Source organism: Cottoperca gobio, chromosome 23 (genome assembly GCF_900634415.1).
Source record: "Cottoperca gobio chromosome 23, fCotGob3.1, whole genome shotgun sequence".
Taxonomy (NCBI): Eukaryota; Metazoa; Chordata; class Actinopteri; order Perciformes; family Bovichtidae; genus Cottoperca; species Cottoperca gobio.
This window is the reverse complement of record NC_041377.1, coordinates 6,025,459-6,042,500: the sequence shown is the minus strand read 5'-3', so window position 1 is coordinate 6,042,500 and position 17,042 is coordinate 6,025,459. Positions and strand designations below refer to the sequence as shown.

General features: G+C 40.0%; 1 protein-coding gene across 7 annotated transcripts in view; it reads right to left on the bottom strand.

Annotated features, from left to right (window-relative positions):
* Positions 1-13,361, bottom strand: part of LOC115028101 (ninjurin-2-like) — a 24,930-nt gene extending 11,569 nt beyond the window's left edge. For 3 of the 7 annotated variants that reach the window (XM_029461515.1, XM_029461509.1, XM_029461516.1), the window contains exon 1: positions 13,099-13,361. In XM_029461515.1, coding sequence (XP_029317375.1) covers positions 13,099-13,194 — 96 coding nt within the window. In that variant the 5' untranslated portion in view covers positions 13,195-13,361. The remainder of the gene's footprint in view (positions 1-13,098) is intronic. The other 4 variants (XM_029461511.1, XM_029461512.1, XM_029461514.1 and 1 more) reach the window with 2 other exon arrangements.
* Between the last annotated feature and the right edge of the window lie 3,681 nt (positions 13,362-17,042).

The window sequence follows — 17,042 nt, the reverse complement described above, 5'->3', positions numbered from 1 at the left end:
AGAAAAGCTTATTTTAAGATAATAAAAAGCTAAACCGTACTCAGACGTTACCCGTTGGGTTCTGAAATTCAGCCTCTTGTGCCCTCCACACGGACTGTTCATCTGCATTCAGCTAAAGCTAGCTCAGACGTGATTGGTCATTACTACTCGGACTACAAACAGTAACCAGAATGCTTCCATATGAATGCATACTCTGTTTATAGAGATGATCCTTTTATTGAAACGATAACTCATTGATTAAAGCATGTATTTGGGCTTTTGTGTTAAAATCTACTAATCTAATAAATTTGCACTGTGTTCAGGAAACAGCTGTCAATATCATGACGCACACTCTGACAATAGCTACCGGGGGTGTGTGTGTGTGTGTGTGTGTGTGTGTGTGTGTGTGTGTGTGTGTGAAGGAGATTCCATAAACACCTGGTTTTCCTCTGACGTCAACCATGCTGGAAGAGTTACGAGGTTAATGTATGTTGTGTATTCTTTGACATGCTAAACAGCCTTGAAGAAATGTGTGCCAGGTGGGTATGGGTGTCAGTAGCATGTGCACCATTGGACACACTACATGCTGCCATGGCAACATTGCAAACACACACACATACGCAGATATGTTCTTACTGTTTAGAGACGTCTTTTTTTGAAGGGGCGACTTCAGTTAACTTCAGTGTAACAAGCAGGAATGAAAAGTATGTACATCTTCCCGGCAGATTTAAATCTCTTAAATGTACAGCTCAGTCAGACTAGTGTCAAGGAGACCTCCTATGGGTCGGATTATAATGACAGATTTACACTAATAGCTTCAACGTACAGTATGACCTTGTACTGCAGATTTTCTTCATGCTTGAATTTGCATTAAAGGACCACGTGTGTAGGATTTAGGGGGATCTATTGGCAGACTTTGTAATAAAATATTGATTTTTATGTCCACTTCTTGAACAAATCTACTCTGCTGGATGCACAGAGATGATATTAATCTTCCCATTTAACTCCTTGTAACTCAGCAAAGAAGCCTAATTCCCAACATTGGCTCCATTTAAGTTACTTTTTATTCTTTAGCGCAATTGGTTTTGTGTTGTTCTGTTTGACATTCTATTATTCACCACCAGATGTCAAACACCTCCAACTGTAGGCACACACACATATCCCTACCAAATCATACGCCCCGCAATTAGGAAATACACATGTACTTTACACAATGGCATATAAAAAGACCTCAGCCCCCTCCGGGATGATTTGTGGAGTTGTAAAAATATACTGGTCATTGTTGTGTGTTGGCTTGAAGTTTCTAATACAGGGAAGGCATGTTTGGAAAGTGTTTGACTGAAGAGTCTTTGTGAGGACAGAGACGGCAGCAATAGCTGGAATTCTTTGTGTTTCATTGTGGTGTTTAACCTGTCATAAAAGGTGCATGTGGGTATGGACTCTGTGAAACACAACGTCCTAAATCCTGGAAATAACCCGTTGCTGAAAAGAAAACATATGCCAATCACTTTTGCAGTAATAAACCAAACCTAATAATAGCCTCTCTATGGTGTCCTAAAGTTGTTAAATAGCTTTTTTGCTGGCCACCATCTTTCAGGAGAACACTGAGTTGCTCAAGGACCCTTAAGTGGTGCAGATGTTTGTTTCTGTGGGAGCTGCAGGTTGCAGACCTTCCCTTTGAAGGAATGTTGTATTGCAAACACCGTGCTGCAGCCCCACGGGTCATTTCACAGTGAAATACTGCATGAAACACGGTTTAGACCGTGAGATAGTCAAACGTTTCGCACGAATAAATGCTAGGGATATTTTTAAAACAGCCTGCAGTTCTTGTGAAACGGAAGTTTACCAGTAGTCTTCGCAGCAATGTCGCAGTGCTGCATAATACCACGATGACAAAGGAGGGGTGCGAACATGCAACGTGTACTTTGCAGGCAGATTAAAAGTGCAGCAGAATCTGTTTCTGTTGTTGTTGTGCAACTTGTACACCAACATTTAAGGCGTCCTAGAGAAGATGTGAGATATGATGCAAGGCTGAACACCTTGTGCATTTTTTAATGCCTCCATGCTTCCATCGGTAACCCCGTGTTTGAATGTCACAACACTATGAATTGTGGGTAATTCCCTTAGCCACTCCTCTTGTCTCGTCTCAAATGTGTGATTTGTGTTATTGGGCAACATAAATAAAATACTTGACTTGGCATATAGTCTGCATTTTGTTGATGTTCATATTTTGATATGTTGAGGGAAGTCATTATCTTTACATCTTCACCCTCTTTCTAACTATTTCCATCTCAAGCTAAAAAAGAATATGTTTGCGTATGCGTGTGAAGCCTGTGTATGCATGTGTGTGCGAGGCATTGTGTAGGTATGAAAACAAACATCAAACATCAAAAACAGGAACAAACTACTCAATCATATGAGTCATGTAAGCCTTAGAGTAGAGTAACAAAAACTGTGATTACATAACGTGTACTAACAGTGTTTGGTGTAGATATAATTTATTGGCAGGTAAAGTCAGTTTACCACAATATGATCTTGACATACCATCAAATAAGAGTGCCTGTATCCAAAACAAACACGCTAAGAAGAGTGTGGGAGGGGCCCACCGCTGCAGGATGTGTGTGTGTGTGTGTGTGTGTGTGTGTGTACATATTGTATACTGTGAACAGCTACAGTACTGTACAAGTGGCTGTGTTTTGGAATTGTGCCTCAGGGCTGAGGTGTGGTGTGAACAGGTGTAATGAAAAGAACAGAAAGATGAAAGTGACATTTTAACGTATTTTCTTTATCGTGTCACTCTTTCTTTCTGAAGTGCAGTTTCTTTTTTTCTTAGATAAGCTGAAGCATGTTTGGAGTTTAAATCTCCCTCAGGCAAGCACGCAATCTTTCAGGCCTCGGCCATGTGTGACATCACAGGACATCCCTCAAGGCGGCTTCCTGGCTTTTAACAGCTCAGCCTTCATCACCATCCACAACACACACTTCCTTCCTCTGTGTTTCCGTGCATGTGGGCATTCCTGCTTCACGATTTCCACGAATGCTGCTGTTTTGTGCCAAAGCTGTATGCCAAAATGTCCGACGTTTAAAAAGACAAACAGATATAGACAATGCCTGGTGTTGAAAATATGTGAAAACAAAAACTACCCATCCGTATACTTCCGTAAACTTTTCTCTTTGTATTATTAACAAATTAATTCTACTGAAGCATTCAGGGATCTTTTATTGATCTTAACAACATCAACTGTGAGTTTTGGAGAAACTTTTAGATTGTTTGTGAAATACATTCCCAGGACAGTAATAAGTATTTTTTCACCTTTTTTACTTTTTTAAAGGGGAAAGTATTTACATATATATATATATATATATATATATATATATATATATATATATATATATATATATATATATATATATAAATAATGGGAGTGCTACACGGTGTGACAGTTGGGCTTGGAGATTTAAACTTTAAAGAAAAAGACAGCATGACATAATGAGGGTGTGGAAATTACAAATTACAAATACATATTTAAAGAAACCAACTTGACCTTTTCCTCTTCTTCTCAACATGAATGGTAGTAAACTATATTTTCTGAGTTACCCTCTTAAACACACATTAAACACACACCTATGCAGAATAACAGCAGCTTTAAGGTTGGCAGTTTCATCCCTGACAACATTTTGTGTACTCGAGATGTGACAGGTGGAAATATACTGAAGCCAAAAGTCACCTGCACCTGCTCAACCAGTCAGATATGACCAACTATGTTACAAGGTCACTGCCCCTTTCTGTACGCATACACCTGAACCTGTACTTGTACTCTGTTTGCTATGTGTGTGTCTCAGTAACCTAAAACACAAGTTACTGGACAGAGGAAAACAGTAAGGTCATGTCAATAATGGAAACATTTTTATTTTGTCAGCGAGTCAACAGGTAGAGTATACATGACACGAGTAATTGATACATGACAAGATGTATGTCAAAGGTACTGTGTGTCTGAGCAAATACTTGCACACACACATGCTTCCTAATGTCAAGACGTACCTGCACATAACATGTCCTGATGATGCAACTGTAAACATGCTCCAATCCCTCACACACACATGCACACAGTGTGAGCTCCATGACTGTATGGCAGCAAACTGTCTATTGCCCCATTTTACACACACAAAACACTCCTGTGTAACTTTACTGCAATTCAGTAGCTTATGTACACATCCAGGGCAGTGAATTTACTATTGCAATAAAAGCCATGATGATATTCTTCTCTCTAATAACTGTATGGCCAATGTGGTGACGTACAATGCATAGCTGAGGCTTACATACTGTAATTGTACAGTAAATAACTTCCTGTACAGGTTTTATACAACTGTTATCAGCACGTGTTTTATGATAAACTGGAAAAATCACAGTGTAGCTCAATGTGGTAATGATCAACATAGACCTAAGGCCTCTCTGATCAAAGCCACTTCAACAGCCACTCGTGTAATTTCAGATAACCACAAGACTGTGATGTTGCACCACTGTTGGAAATTAAAGGGGTTTAATTGTCATGATGGAAGTTTTCCACTGAGGCAAATCTCTCAACATTCAGTGCCACGTCTGCTTTCAGGAACATACAGTAGATGCACATCCTAACTATCAATTTAGATCAACTCATTTTAGTCATTCTAAATGTTGTTTTAAGTTTCTTTACTGTCAGGCAGTTAATAGAATAATAAATATAATTTAGCTAACAGAAAGTTGTACTTAAATGTTGATGATGCAGCACAAATTAGCATTGGACTAAAATAGATTTTGACCTGATGATCGCGCTAGATGAAAAGTCACAGGATCAAAGTTATTACAAGTTTGTAGCAAATTTCAAAGCAATCCATCTGAGATATTTTATTAACGAGCAAACATATCGACCTGCTGGAGGAACTAGGGTAAAAGTCAGTATTGTAAAGTCACAAGACTGTATCCTCTGGGGACTTTGAGTATCTGTCGCAAATTTCATGGCAATCCCTCAAGTAGTTGAGATACAGTATGTCCCTCTGAGCCACACATGTCAACTTCCTTTTGGCAGCAGAGGAGAGGCCTTTATTTATTTTTATCAATTTATAGACAAAATATATAAAACCAATATGTATCTACTATTATAATATTATTCTATCTATTTCATTATCATTTCAAACAGTAGCCAATGATGGACTGTGAGTGTGTGTGTGGCTCTGAGAGGGGGTGAATGACTATTTGTCTAAGAGAAGTTGTTGCTGTTTATATTCTCTGAAGAGGTCAAAGGGTAAACGGATAGTCCAGCTACCCACACACATTCAAAACAAACATAAAGGGACAAACATAAATGCAATATATCGGTAAATGTGAGGCCTTTCTTTAAAGACCCCAGAGGCTCCTAAAGATGACGTATATGTTTGCACAAAGTAGGCTATGAAACATATTTTATGTGTCCGGTCATGTGAAAGTTTTAAAATATAACATGTGAGATTAGAGCTATAAGCTTATGTTATAGTAGTAGCAACAGTAGCCACAATATAGAGTTTTGTTGTTGTATAGTATTTATATTATAGTATCTTCTTTATATCTTTATTGTCATCTTCTATTGTAATTATATTCTAAATTCAATGATCTTGACCTTGTACCTTTCCTGTCATTTTATTTCCTCTTAATAAGTTTATTGTACGCACCAAACACAGAGGCAAATTAGATGCTAATAACTGCTAATTAACAACTTTGTAGCCAACATTTCTGCACACCAAACTGACATTTCCCCTGCCTTTTAAAATCTAAAACATGTATGACATTTTGGTGAACAATTCTTACAAGAAAGGGTGAACTTGTGTGTGAGTACGCAGTGCTTTTCACATTAAATAAACACTGACGACAACATAAAAGGGTATTCCCTTAAGACTTGGTTGATGGCTTCGTGGTTTCAAACCGAGGACAGTTAATAACAGCGAGCCTTTGTTTCACTTTTAGCGTGATCTCATTGTGCTGAAATCAACAATAGTCCCATGAGTACTGCAGGCACCAGGGCACATCAGCGACAGATGACGCAACACAGAACCTCACCCACCTCCCGCACTCGCTCTTCCCCTCCACCACCACAGCCCTGCTCCCATTTTTTCCCCTTTAACACATTTCAAATCACAAATGACCTCACACAGCTATACCTCCTATACACAAAGATTGAAGGGATGCTATGTCCTTGACTTCTGCAGGCACACACACTCGCTGGCAGCCATGCAAGCCACATATTTACATGTTCACAAACATATAGTGTACATATGTCAACTGGACAGTCTATACATACACACGCTTGTAAACCCGCATGCGAGACTGAGCAGAAACATAAACGTCCAAGGATCTTTTCCACACACACGCTTTGTCCCACTCGATGACCTAACACTCGTGCTGGAAGAAAGGAAAACAGATAGAGCGAGGTCTGTATTTACCTTCAGATTCACATAAACACACACACATACTGGCCGGCAGCCCGCTGCATAGCAACACATTTTATCAACAAACACAAGAGGTCAGATTCTGTGTGTTCAAGTGTTTTTCTTGATTATTACATGCCAAGTTTCCTCTTTCTCTCTCCCCCTGAAGTTTCCTTCAAGAATACAAGGTTACACTGAAGGACTAATTCATATACACATGATTATTTTGGGGGTGAAGTATTCCTTTAAAGCAGCAGTTAAACATGGTTGCCTTATTAGCTTTCTTTCCAAGAATTACACAAGAAGATTGATATCAATGTCGCATCTGTGCTTGTTGAGTATTAACCCCTACCACACACACACACACACACACACACACACACACACACACACACACACACACAGTCTCTAAGGCATTGTATATGTTCATGTCTATGTTTATGTGTATGTCTTTGCCCAGATGTGAGGCCACAAAGCATGCTTCTGTGTCTCTACACAGTATGTGTGTGGCTGTGATCCAAGTACCTCAAACATGCAGAGTTGATAAGCGAGCCACAATTCTCTGAAAAGAAATACATCTGCATCATTTCTAAGAAAGACCATTTAACAGCTACATGTGTTTTTATGAGCAGGGTGTGTATACAAAGCATACGGGGAACTTGGATTCATATGTCTGGAGTGTATTTGTGATTTATACTTATCTGTGTGTGTGTGTGTGTGTGTGTGTGTGTGTGTGTGTGTGTGTGTGTGAGTAGTCTTGTGAGTTGTAGTGTCCCAGCAGGGGAGCCTCGGCACTAGAGAGGGGGTTTCCTGTTCTTTCTTGGCAAATACAACTGGAACAAGTGGATCAAGAAGGAAAGTGTCACACAACACTCTTGGCCTAAAGCTGCAGCTAGTGATTTATTTCATGTGTAATACTCAGTTCAAGGTTTGTTAAGTTATTTTGACAACTGATGTCTTGAGGAAATGTATCATGCAGTTGAGTCTTTCACTGAAACTAATGTTTAAGGAGATGTTGGAGTCAAGATTTAAATCCTGCTCAAGTGGGCGCAAAGAAGCAGACTTGTTTCTATGATATGAATACTAGTGCTTTATATCTACTGTATTTCACTCGGTGACACAATAATTGTGGGTTTGTGACAGAGAGAGAGAGAGAGAGAGAGCAGGAGACAGAGGGACTGGTCTCTGTGTGTATGATAATCTAATTGTTTATATCTGGTGGGATCTAGAGTTTCGTCTGGTATCACTCATCGTGGCTCTTTTTGCTCACGCTCAAAAACGATTCACGTTTCTGCACATGCACACAAACATGAGCGTATTGGGCTCTATTCCCGTAAGGCTGTTTCAGATTCAAACCGAGACCACTGTCATTTCCCCCCAAAAAATGAAAAGAAAACACACACGCGCCCCCTAGACAGATGAAGAGGAACAGGGGGAAATGGAAAGAGGAATGTGTTAATACAGAGAAGATGAAGAAGAAGAATGTAAGGAGGAAAGAGAGACAGTGGAGAAAGAAGCAGAAACATGTTTCTATTTCTGTAATCAAACGACTGCAGGAGTAACAACAACAATGAAATGAGGTATAGGACAGGAATCCAAATGTGTTAGTGGGTGATTTATTAGGTGTGTCGGTTTATCCCTTTTGGAAAATTGGATCAATCAACCCTGTTTTAGTTTTTCAGCATTTTCCTGAGCTTTCAGCACTCACAGTCTTCATCAGGTTGATGAAAAAACAAACTAAAAGATGAACTTTTATGCTTAAAGTGCTACGACATCGACACATCTACAGAGCTCAACAGATTCATCTCCATGACAATTGAGGAAACTTCATACGGTAATGAAGGCGGTGAAAGTAAATCTGATAACAAGTCACATGGTAGAGACTTGAGACTTGATATTCAAGTGGGACTTGCAGCCAATCCCAATTGTACACAATCTGGTCATGTGGATATTAGATACTGCAGTACATTATACTCACGCACTGTATATATTCTGTTTCTGTCTACACGTGCAAAGACTGACACACACACACACACACACACACACACACACACACACACACACACACACACAGTCTGAAAAATATATACTATAGTTTGTACATACAAAGCAAATATTACATTACACAGTTATGTCTACTGATGTCTCAGAGCTCAAATCCATGTCACTAGTCCCAGTGGAGCAAAGTCATCGATTGACTCAAAACTAAATAGTTTTGCTGTACTTTCAATTGGTATTACCCAAAACTCATGGTGCTATCATTGTGTCTTTGTTTTGTTTTACACAACAACAGACATTTAGAGATGAGGCGGATGAAAGTTCCCGGAATCACACACACACACACACACACACACACACACACACACACACACACACACACACTTTTTCGTACTTCACACCCATACTCAGAATGTGGCACATGCCATGTAGGGGCCAAGAAGGGGTTACACACACACACACATGCGCATGCACACGCACACGCACACGCACACGCACACACACACACACACACACACACACACACACACACACACACAGACACCCACACACAGACAGACACACACACACACACAAAGAGAGGCAGCAAAGTATTCTGGGAGGTGAGAGAAGTGGGAAGGAGATGAGAGGGATGGTGGTCATGGAGGGACATACAGCACCAGATACTAAAAAAGAAAGATAAAATATAAACTATTGCGGTGAACAATTCAGTTTGTTATTCAGAGGAGGGAAACAAGTGGAACAACACCTGAGAATACAATTAAATATAGTTGTCTCAATTGTTATGACACATGTAAACCTATTATCTTGATCATCTGTTATTATGATGAGTATCAGGCATACGTGCAGCTTTATAAATCCGACGGGAAAAAATGCGTAAGCATATTTCTGTCTTTGCGCGTACACACAGTTTTAGATCTTGTTAAGTATGTCTATTGCCACAGAGGAGATATCTTCACAAGCCATTTTTGGCTTCTCTCCTGCACGATGTTCTAACATTTACTTAAATTCTCACTGTCTATATGTGCAAATAAAATAAAATGAAAATGAAAATACACAGAGTTTTAAGCATCTGGCCCCAGGTCTGCCTGCTGTTACTGTTTCTGAAATTGAGGGTCATATTTTCCTTCTTCATTCTCTGATTTACCAACGGGCCATGATAGGACTGTAGACAATAAGCTGGCTGATGTTACTGTCTGTTCCAAAAAACACCAAAGCAGACTGAACCATAGGAGCACCTGCAAAAGGCTTTTTGTTGTTGTTGTCATAGAAAGCTCAGTCTCTCAACCTGTGAATTTAACCATTACTATTTGTAGAAGCCGTGTACAATGATTATTACAAGCAATTTTCGTGGGCCACTCCACACCTTTGTCCCCCCTGCCCTACGCCCCTGGCTGTGTTCTGTACATAGAGAGTGAATTTGAGGTGTAAAGTCTTCACACCATAGAAATAGATTCATCATGGCAGCTTCACACAGACCAAACCTCATAAATTCAATTTTAGCAAATTACACGCTTTCCTTTGAACTTGATTCGAAGCTATGCTAAGTGCATTATGTCTGGGTGTTGAGCAGATGTCATAGACTCAGAGACGGAGAAACCCATTCATAATCAAGCAGATCAAGTAGAAATCCACCAGCTTCACACTGTATTCAAAGTCCTATGTGACAACGTACAAGAGTTTCATCTCACAGCAGATTATGGAAAGCCACAAAAGGACTTAAAAGGATATAAATCATCAATGATTACTGTGCAACACCACTAGCAAGTTTCAGATTGTAAGGAAATCCACATCTAATCATACTGTATACCTGGTATTCTCACATTGTCACTGTGTCTCACTGTAACATATACTACCATGCTACACCTGCTGCATCTCAAACTGTAGCAACCTTCCATCCGTTGTCTCATAACACACCATGGCAAAGACATATGCATAATCTAGTCATGATAGCATCAATCATTCACATACAAACCACAAGCGTCAGCTGGCATTGACATACAGGATGTGTATCATGCTGAGTGAGCAATTTCTTAAACACATATGCACACAAGTGTATTCATTTCCGCTTTTCTAGGCATCACACGTTTCTCTCTTCACATCTGCCAGCATATGATTAAGCATCCATTAAGCTACCTATAAATGAGTAGTTGTGGTGAGGTCTTGACGTATGGAAATGTAAACATTTACATGCTGAGCCACATGATCTGATCATCACTGCCATAAATAGTGTGTTATACGCTCTCCGTTTATCTGGGAGTAAGGGTGCAATTCATGGCTCCACGGGAACACCTGGAAGGCAAAACAAATATACCCTCCTCTGGCCGACAGAGACAGCTCAGCTTTTGTGACACTGTTAGCCGACATGCTAGATAGTTGTTGTTCAATCGGAGGCACAAACCCAAGAGGAGACAAGCCAGGCTGTGTTTATACAGAATCCCGTTCTCACCAGACTCCATTGACATTAACAGTCATTTCATCGTATCATCGTAAAACTCACCTCATTCAAACTCGACAGAAACAAAATAAAATGTTCCAACAATCACTAACTCTGGTTTTGGTTCAAATAAACACTTATACCAGAAAGTTAGATGTAAAAATATGCTGACACTACACGTTGTTTCACTACTGCGCTAGAAAGCCTAACCGCACTAGCAAACAAAGTTAGCTAAATAGCACTTAACTTCGAAAGTACAGATACCTATGTACTATCTGTACTTTTGTACCGTTATATCTTCACAGCTGGATTTTCCGCAAGATACAAAATGAACGCTATGTAATGTTAGCTAAACCTCGCTGAACCAGCTCCGGCAGGGACTAGCACTGAAATATGGCAGCGGGTGCTGTATAAAGGTTACAAGACAGGCTGTGTGTTTTTATATCTTTGTTTTGTCTCTATTGAGCTGTGATCTAAACACTCGTGGGTTGTAAAATATGAACATTTGACAGACTTGTGCGGTATCTCTATGGAGTTTCAAGTGTTAGCGGGAGGGTCATGTGACTGAAAACTATGAATTGGCCTCTGGCTCTGCCAACAGTCAATATGGTCTTTATCATCATTCACAATCCATCTTAGTCATTTTAATTCTTGCTAATTGCTGATGAAACATACACCAGCTACTGTAAAAGCTTTCTGTGGTTACAGTAATGTGACAATTGATACCCAATATTACAGATATAGGCCTACTGTATTTTCTGAAATGGTAATATTCACTTATACGCAAGTGTGACTCAGTGATTCAGGGATTGAAAGTGTATGTGTGTTCAGTTAAATGAATGAACAGAGCCAGCATTCATGAGAGATACGTTTGGACTTGGGTAGCAAGCTGCAACTTTATTTTTGCTACTACATAAATTCATATTGCTGCTGCTGCTGTGAAGTGAAAAGGGAAGTTTCAGATATAACATTGTTAATGAGTTACTATTGGGTAAAATTCACAACTTAAATGAAAGTTGAATTTTTTGCTTTTGTTAGTAAGTTTATTGTGATATTCTTTCAAATTATAACCCCCTAATACCAGCCACAAATAATCAAATCAAAAATGTTAAAGTGACACAATAATCAAACTCATTTAGTCCTGCAGAACTTCTTAGATGGACACATGCTAGAAATGCTCCTCCATGAAAAGTTAGAAAAAAGATGCTGTTCTGGGTTTAATTTCACCCACAACCCTGTAAAATACTCTGATCATGTATTTAGTGTGGATGGCCTTGAAGCGATTAGGACTTCATCATAGTACTACTACTGTACACCTTGAGTAATAGCACTTTGTTCACTAAAGAGTGTGTGTAGCTAAATATACCAGTAACTGATAGCCCTGCTGGTTGATGGGCGGGAACACTGCTGGCCTTGACACTGATACAGAAGATGAATCGCAAAAGGGAGGGTGTGTGTGTGTGTGTGTGTGTGTGTGTGTGTGTGTGTGTGTGTGTGTGTGTGTGAGTGTGTGTGTGTGTGTGTGTGTGTGTATGTGTGTGTGTGTTCAGCAGGCTCTCTGCATACCTATAACTTTAGTGACTGATGAGTCAGAGGATTATTTCAAGAAATAAATGAATGCAATACTGTTTTGAACAACGAATAAAAAATACAAAATCGGATTCTTTAATAATTAAACGAAATATGCTTTAAAAAGGAAAAGCTGAAGAAAGAAAAAAGCTTCTTCAGCTCCCCAACCCTACCTTGCCCCCTTTTTCGTGGCATTAGTGAGTACTTGCTCTGTTGACCAGTTGCTGCATTAGAGGACTTTATTAGCCTTTGCACCCAGGCCCTAATTGATTTTTGATGGATGTTGCGATCGTAACTTGCTCTCAGAATAGAGTACGGACACTCAGCCGAACCCAGAGAGCCACACAGAAACCCTCTGATCCTCAGCTCTCACATAGGCAGGACATACCACAGCTCTGTGGCAAAGCTAAGACAGGAGCAGCGATTCAGAGTCACAGATAGACCAGCACTGAAAGGAATGGAGATGAGAGAATGAAGGGAAGAGGGGTAGAGAAAGAGGGGGGAACAGAAAGGAAGATAGATAGATAGGAGAGGCCTTTGCTAAACAGACAGAAAGATGCATATATATAACAACTTCAGCCACATTTTTCTTTCTATGTCTGCTCTGTCTCTAACTTTCTCTCTCCCAGTCGCTCCCTCTTTTTCACAGTTCTCTCTCTCTTTTGGGGTGCACTAACCTGCAGAGGGCCGCTGGCTGGCATGGTGGATCTCAGCGACGTCAGGTCGATGTCTCGGCCCTGCTCCCCTCTCTCTGTCTTCCCAAGTCCCTGCATAATAAGGCCCGAAGCAAGCAAACACACACACACACTAGCACACTCGAGTGTTACCCCCCACAGCAGTGAAAATGCAAATGCAAGGATGGCAGTGGTCGCTATGAAAGGAAATGACCCTGGACGCCAGGCACCAAGCACCAGGCAAGTCTCGGGAGGACAGCCGAGGGACAAACAAACGGCTTATTCACCCCGCTCCCTCTCTCTCACTTTCCACTCTTTCAGACTGTCTCTTTCTCCCTCTATTCTCCACTTCTACCAAATCCAAAGACCAAATCTAGGTTGTAAAAAGGTTGGAATACCAAATGAACATCAGGCTGAAAACCAAGCAAATATTGTCCAAGAGTTAGACTGTTACCATATTTAAAGTTAGTCTTGTCCCTATCTATGACTCTATTTGAATGACCGCACACCAATTTGTGTGTATTTGTGCTTATTTGCTCAACAAAAACATTCTGCTGTATTTCTGTTAAGTTAACTGAGGTCAGACGTCTTCTCGTAAAAGCACTGAGGCTCCACTGTTAGGAGTTTACAGCTTTCTAAACCAGGGAACCCCAGGTTCTGTAACAGGGACCAAAATATACGTGTATATGTGCATAGGAATGTAATGTTTAAAATTAAATCAAAACTATCTGCATGGCCTCAACAGTTGAGTAAAAAAATATGTTTTCTAAATTGCACAGATGAATTATTCAGTCAGTGAAGTGACCAAGAAACATCCATGTTTAATACATATAGTCTCTCTTTAATGTAAAACAAACGTAGACGTTTCGAGGGAACCACATTTTCTCCCGAATTATATTTGTTCTTGATGTATCACAAAGACGTTTTCAATGATAGTCTGCAAATGTGCACATATGAATGAGGTCGGGGTGGATGGATGGGTCAAACAAACACAGAACTTAACACTCAACTTAATCAAGTAGTTTAGTTGCCTCAACCTAACATATGTTTCTCTCAAAAAGTAATTGAGAATCCAGTTTAGCTGCATGGGAACTTAATTGTGTAGGAGACAGGGTTAAGCCTCCAGTGCGACACTAGAATAATAATATAAAATGTTTTAAAATGAAAACGATTATTAGATTATGAGGGCAAACGGCCTTTCGTAAAACTGACGAGACACAGGAATGTGCTGCTGTTGACTTTGAAGAGATAAAGTTGGAAAGGGACAGACAGACAGAAGATTTGGGTTTGTCAGCGTCAGAGTGGAAAATACAGGAACCTAAAAAAGGCTTGTATTGGACACTCGAAAATAACACACCACAAACGAATACCTAAATGTCACACATTTATATGTGTCTCTCTCTCTCTCTCTCTCTCTCTCTCTCTCTCTCTCTCTCTCTCTCTCTCTCTCCCTCTCTCTCTCTGTCCTCTGTCTCTCTCTGTTCTCTCATCATTCTCTCTGTCTCTCTCGTCTCATTCTCTATCCTCTATCTCTCTTCTCTCTGTCTCTCTCTCTGTCTCTCTCGTACTCTCTCCTCTCTGTCTCTCTGCTCTCTCTCTGTCTCTCCTCTGTCTCTGCTCTCTTGTCTCTCTCTCTCTCTCTCTGTCTCTGTCTCTCTCGTCTCTTCTCTCCTGTCTCTCCTCTCTGCTCTCTCTCTCTCTCCTCTCTCTCCTTCTCTCTCTCCTCTGTCCTGATCTCTTGTCTATGTATGTCTCTCTCTGTCTATCTCTGTCTCTGTCTCTCTCTCTCTCTGTCTCTCTGTCTCTCTCTCTCTCTCTCTGTCTCTCTCTGTCTCTCTGTCTCTGTCTCTCTGTCTCTCTCTCTCTCTCTCTCTCTCTCTCTCTCTCTCTCTCTCTCTCTCTCTCTCTCTCTCTCTCTCTCTCTCTCTCTCTCTCTCTCTCTCTCTCTCTCTGTCTCTTGCACATATACAGAGTGTCCTGAGGGGGATGATGGTTGTCAACAGTGATTAAACACATACCGCAGCAAGCTTATAATCCTCCAAAAAATGATCACCTCAATGGCAGGAATTTCATTTGGTTAAGTGTGCCTGAACATAACATTACATGCACACACAGCAAACCTTTGTCCCACTTTGTAAAGACCCATGCTAGGGGCATCACCTACCAATGAAAAAGAATGTTATGTATTTGGCAACATAAACTGTCAACACCAACCTCTCTGGTAAGCACAAGCACAAATGTACAGAACTACAAATCGTTATACATGTGTGTTGGCTTTTTTTTTCTTCTTCTTTTGTTCAGATTTCAAGTATTGACAAACTGCGTACTCAAAATGAGGACACGATTATTATGTAGTATTCATTTAGGACACAGCTTAAGCGTCTGAGCTGTTGTCAATTTGCTCTCTAATAATGGATAATGCTCTCCTCGGGGCATAAAAGCGGAAACATCTGCCCTTTAATTCACTTTTATTTTCATCAAAATGTTTCCAAGAAGCTATGTTGTTTTTGTGGTTTTCCACAATTACACTTCTGTTGTCTTTCAGGTATTTAAGTATTAGTGGCACATAATGGACTATTTGACTTCTGCATGGCTTGTTGAACTATTTGAGCAATCGATTCCAAGTTAATCCCAAGATGGCTTGTTAAAAGCAAACAGTCCTGCCCACAGAATTTCATTCCTAGAAACTGAGAGTGAGTTTCTCAGCCAAGACCTCCTTGGTTCCTAGAAACAGAGTTTTTAGAAGATGCCAATTACATTATGCATTGACTTTTCCCAGTTCTACCTAAAAAGATATTTTGACTCCCTCTCCTGACGGACAGATACTTAAAGGATGAGGTTTTTGGAAGCTAAATGTGTAATGCTGCTCTAGAAATGGTTGCTCAAGTTTGGACACGTCTGTAAACACTTTAAAGACGAAGAGGTACTTCAGGGTGAAGTTCATTAAGGGCATTTTATGACACAGAAGCTGTAAAGCCCATACTTGTAATTTTGCTTAATCCTCGATAACATTTCTGCCTCTATAAATAAAGCCTGCAGCAGCTTTGTGCTGCCTCTGCTCTTGATGTGGCAGTGTTGCTTGACTGTAAACAAAGTTGTGAACTGATGCAAAACACACAAAAAACTTTTATTTCAGTATCCTCTCTCATGAATGAATGAGAATAACTTTTATTTGTGTATGGAGGCTATTAATAGCATTCTCACCATACAAGCAGATTTCAGTTGTGATTAGCCTGTGGCCATTTGAATGCAAATATATAACTTGTGCTGTTTGTGAAGGTGAAAGAGAGATATCAAACATCACATAAAAATGCTGGGTAAAGGTAAGTGAAATAATGGGCTTTATGGACAGTAATGAGTGGACACTTCCAGGTGCAACATGCTTGAATCATCATGTGTGGTTTTACATGTACTTTTACAACAACTTGACACTGTTAATGAGGTGTTAATGAGATTAAGTTACAAGCCATCTGAGGGTACTTTGGTGGAAAAAAACACTTTTATTGCTTTTTAAAGATATACTGTATATATATATATATATACGCTATAAATATGAAGAGCACTTTAATTGAGCCTTTAAGTGACCATATGTGGACGAGAGGATGGTGCCCCAGTTGGCTAACAAAGCAAACACTAAGTCCGTAGCTAACGCCAGGGCTATAAAAGCCCTGTTGTTGTCATTGTAAACTTAAATAAGTAAGTTACTCTGAGTCCTCCTGACTGTGGTCATTGTGTGCTGCGGCTGTAGTCTTGATATGGTGCTTGCAGCACAGGAAATCAAACTGCTGCTTTTTTGCCAACGAAAAAAAAGGGAGATTTTGGTAAAGTTTTTATTTTTCAAACTACATTTTAGTTTCGTTTTTTTTCTTCTACATATTGCATATCCTCAAAGTTAGTGTTTAATGACATCCATGTCGTCTCGTCATTGTCTCATTTTGACAATCATA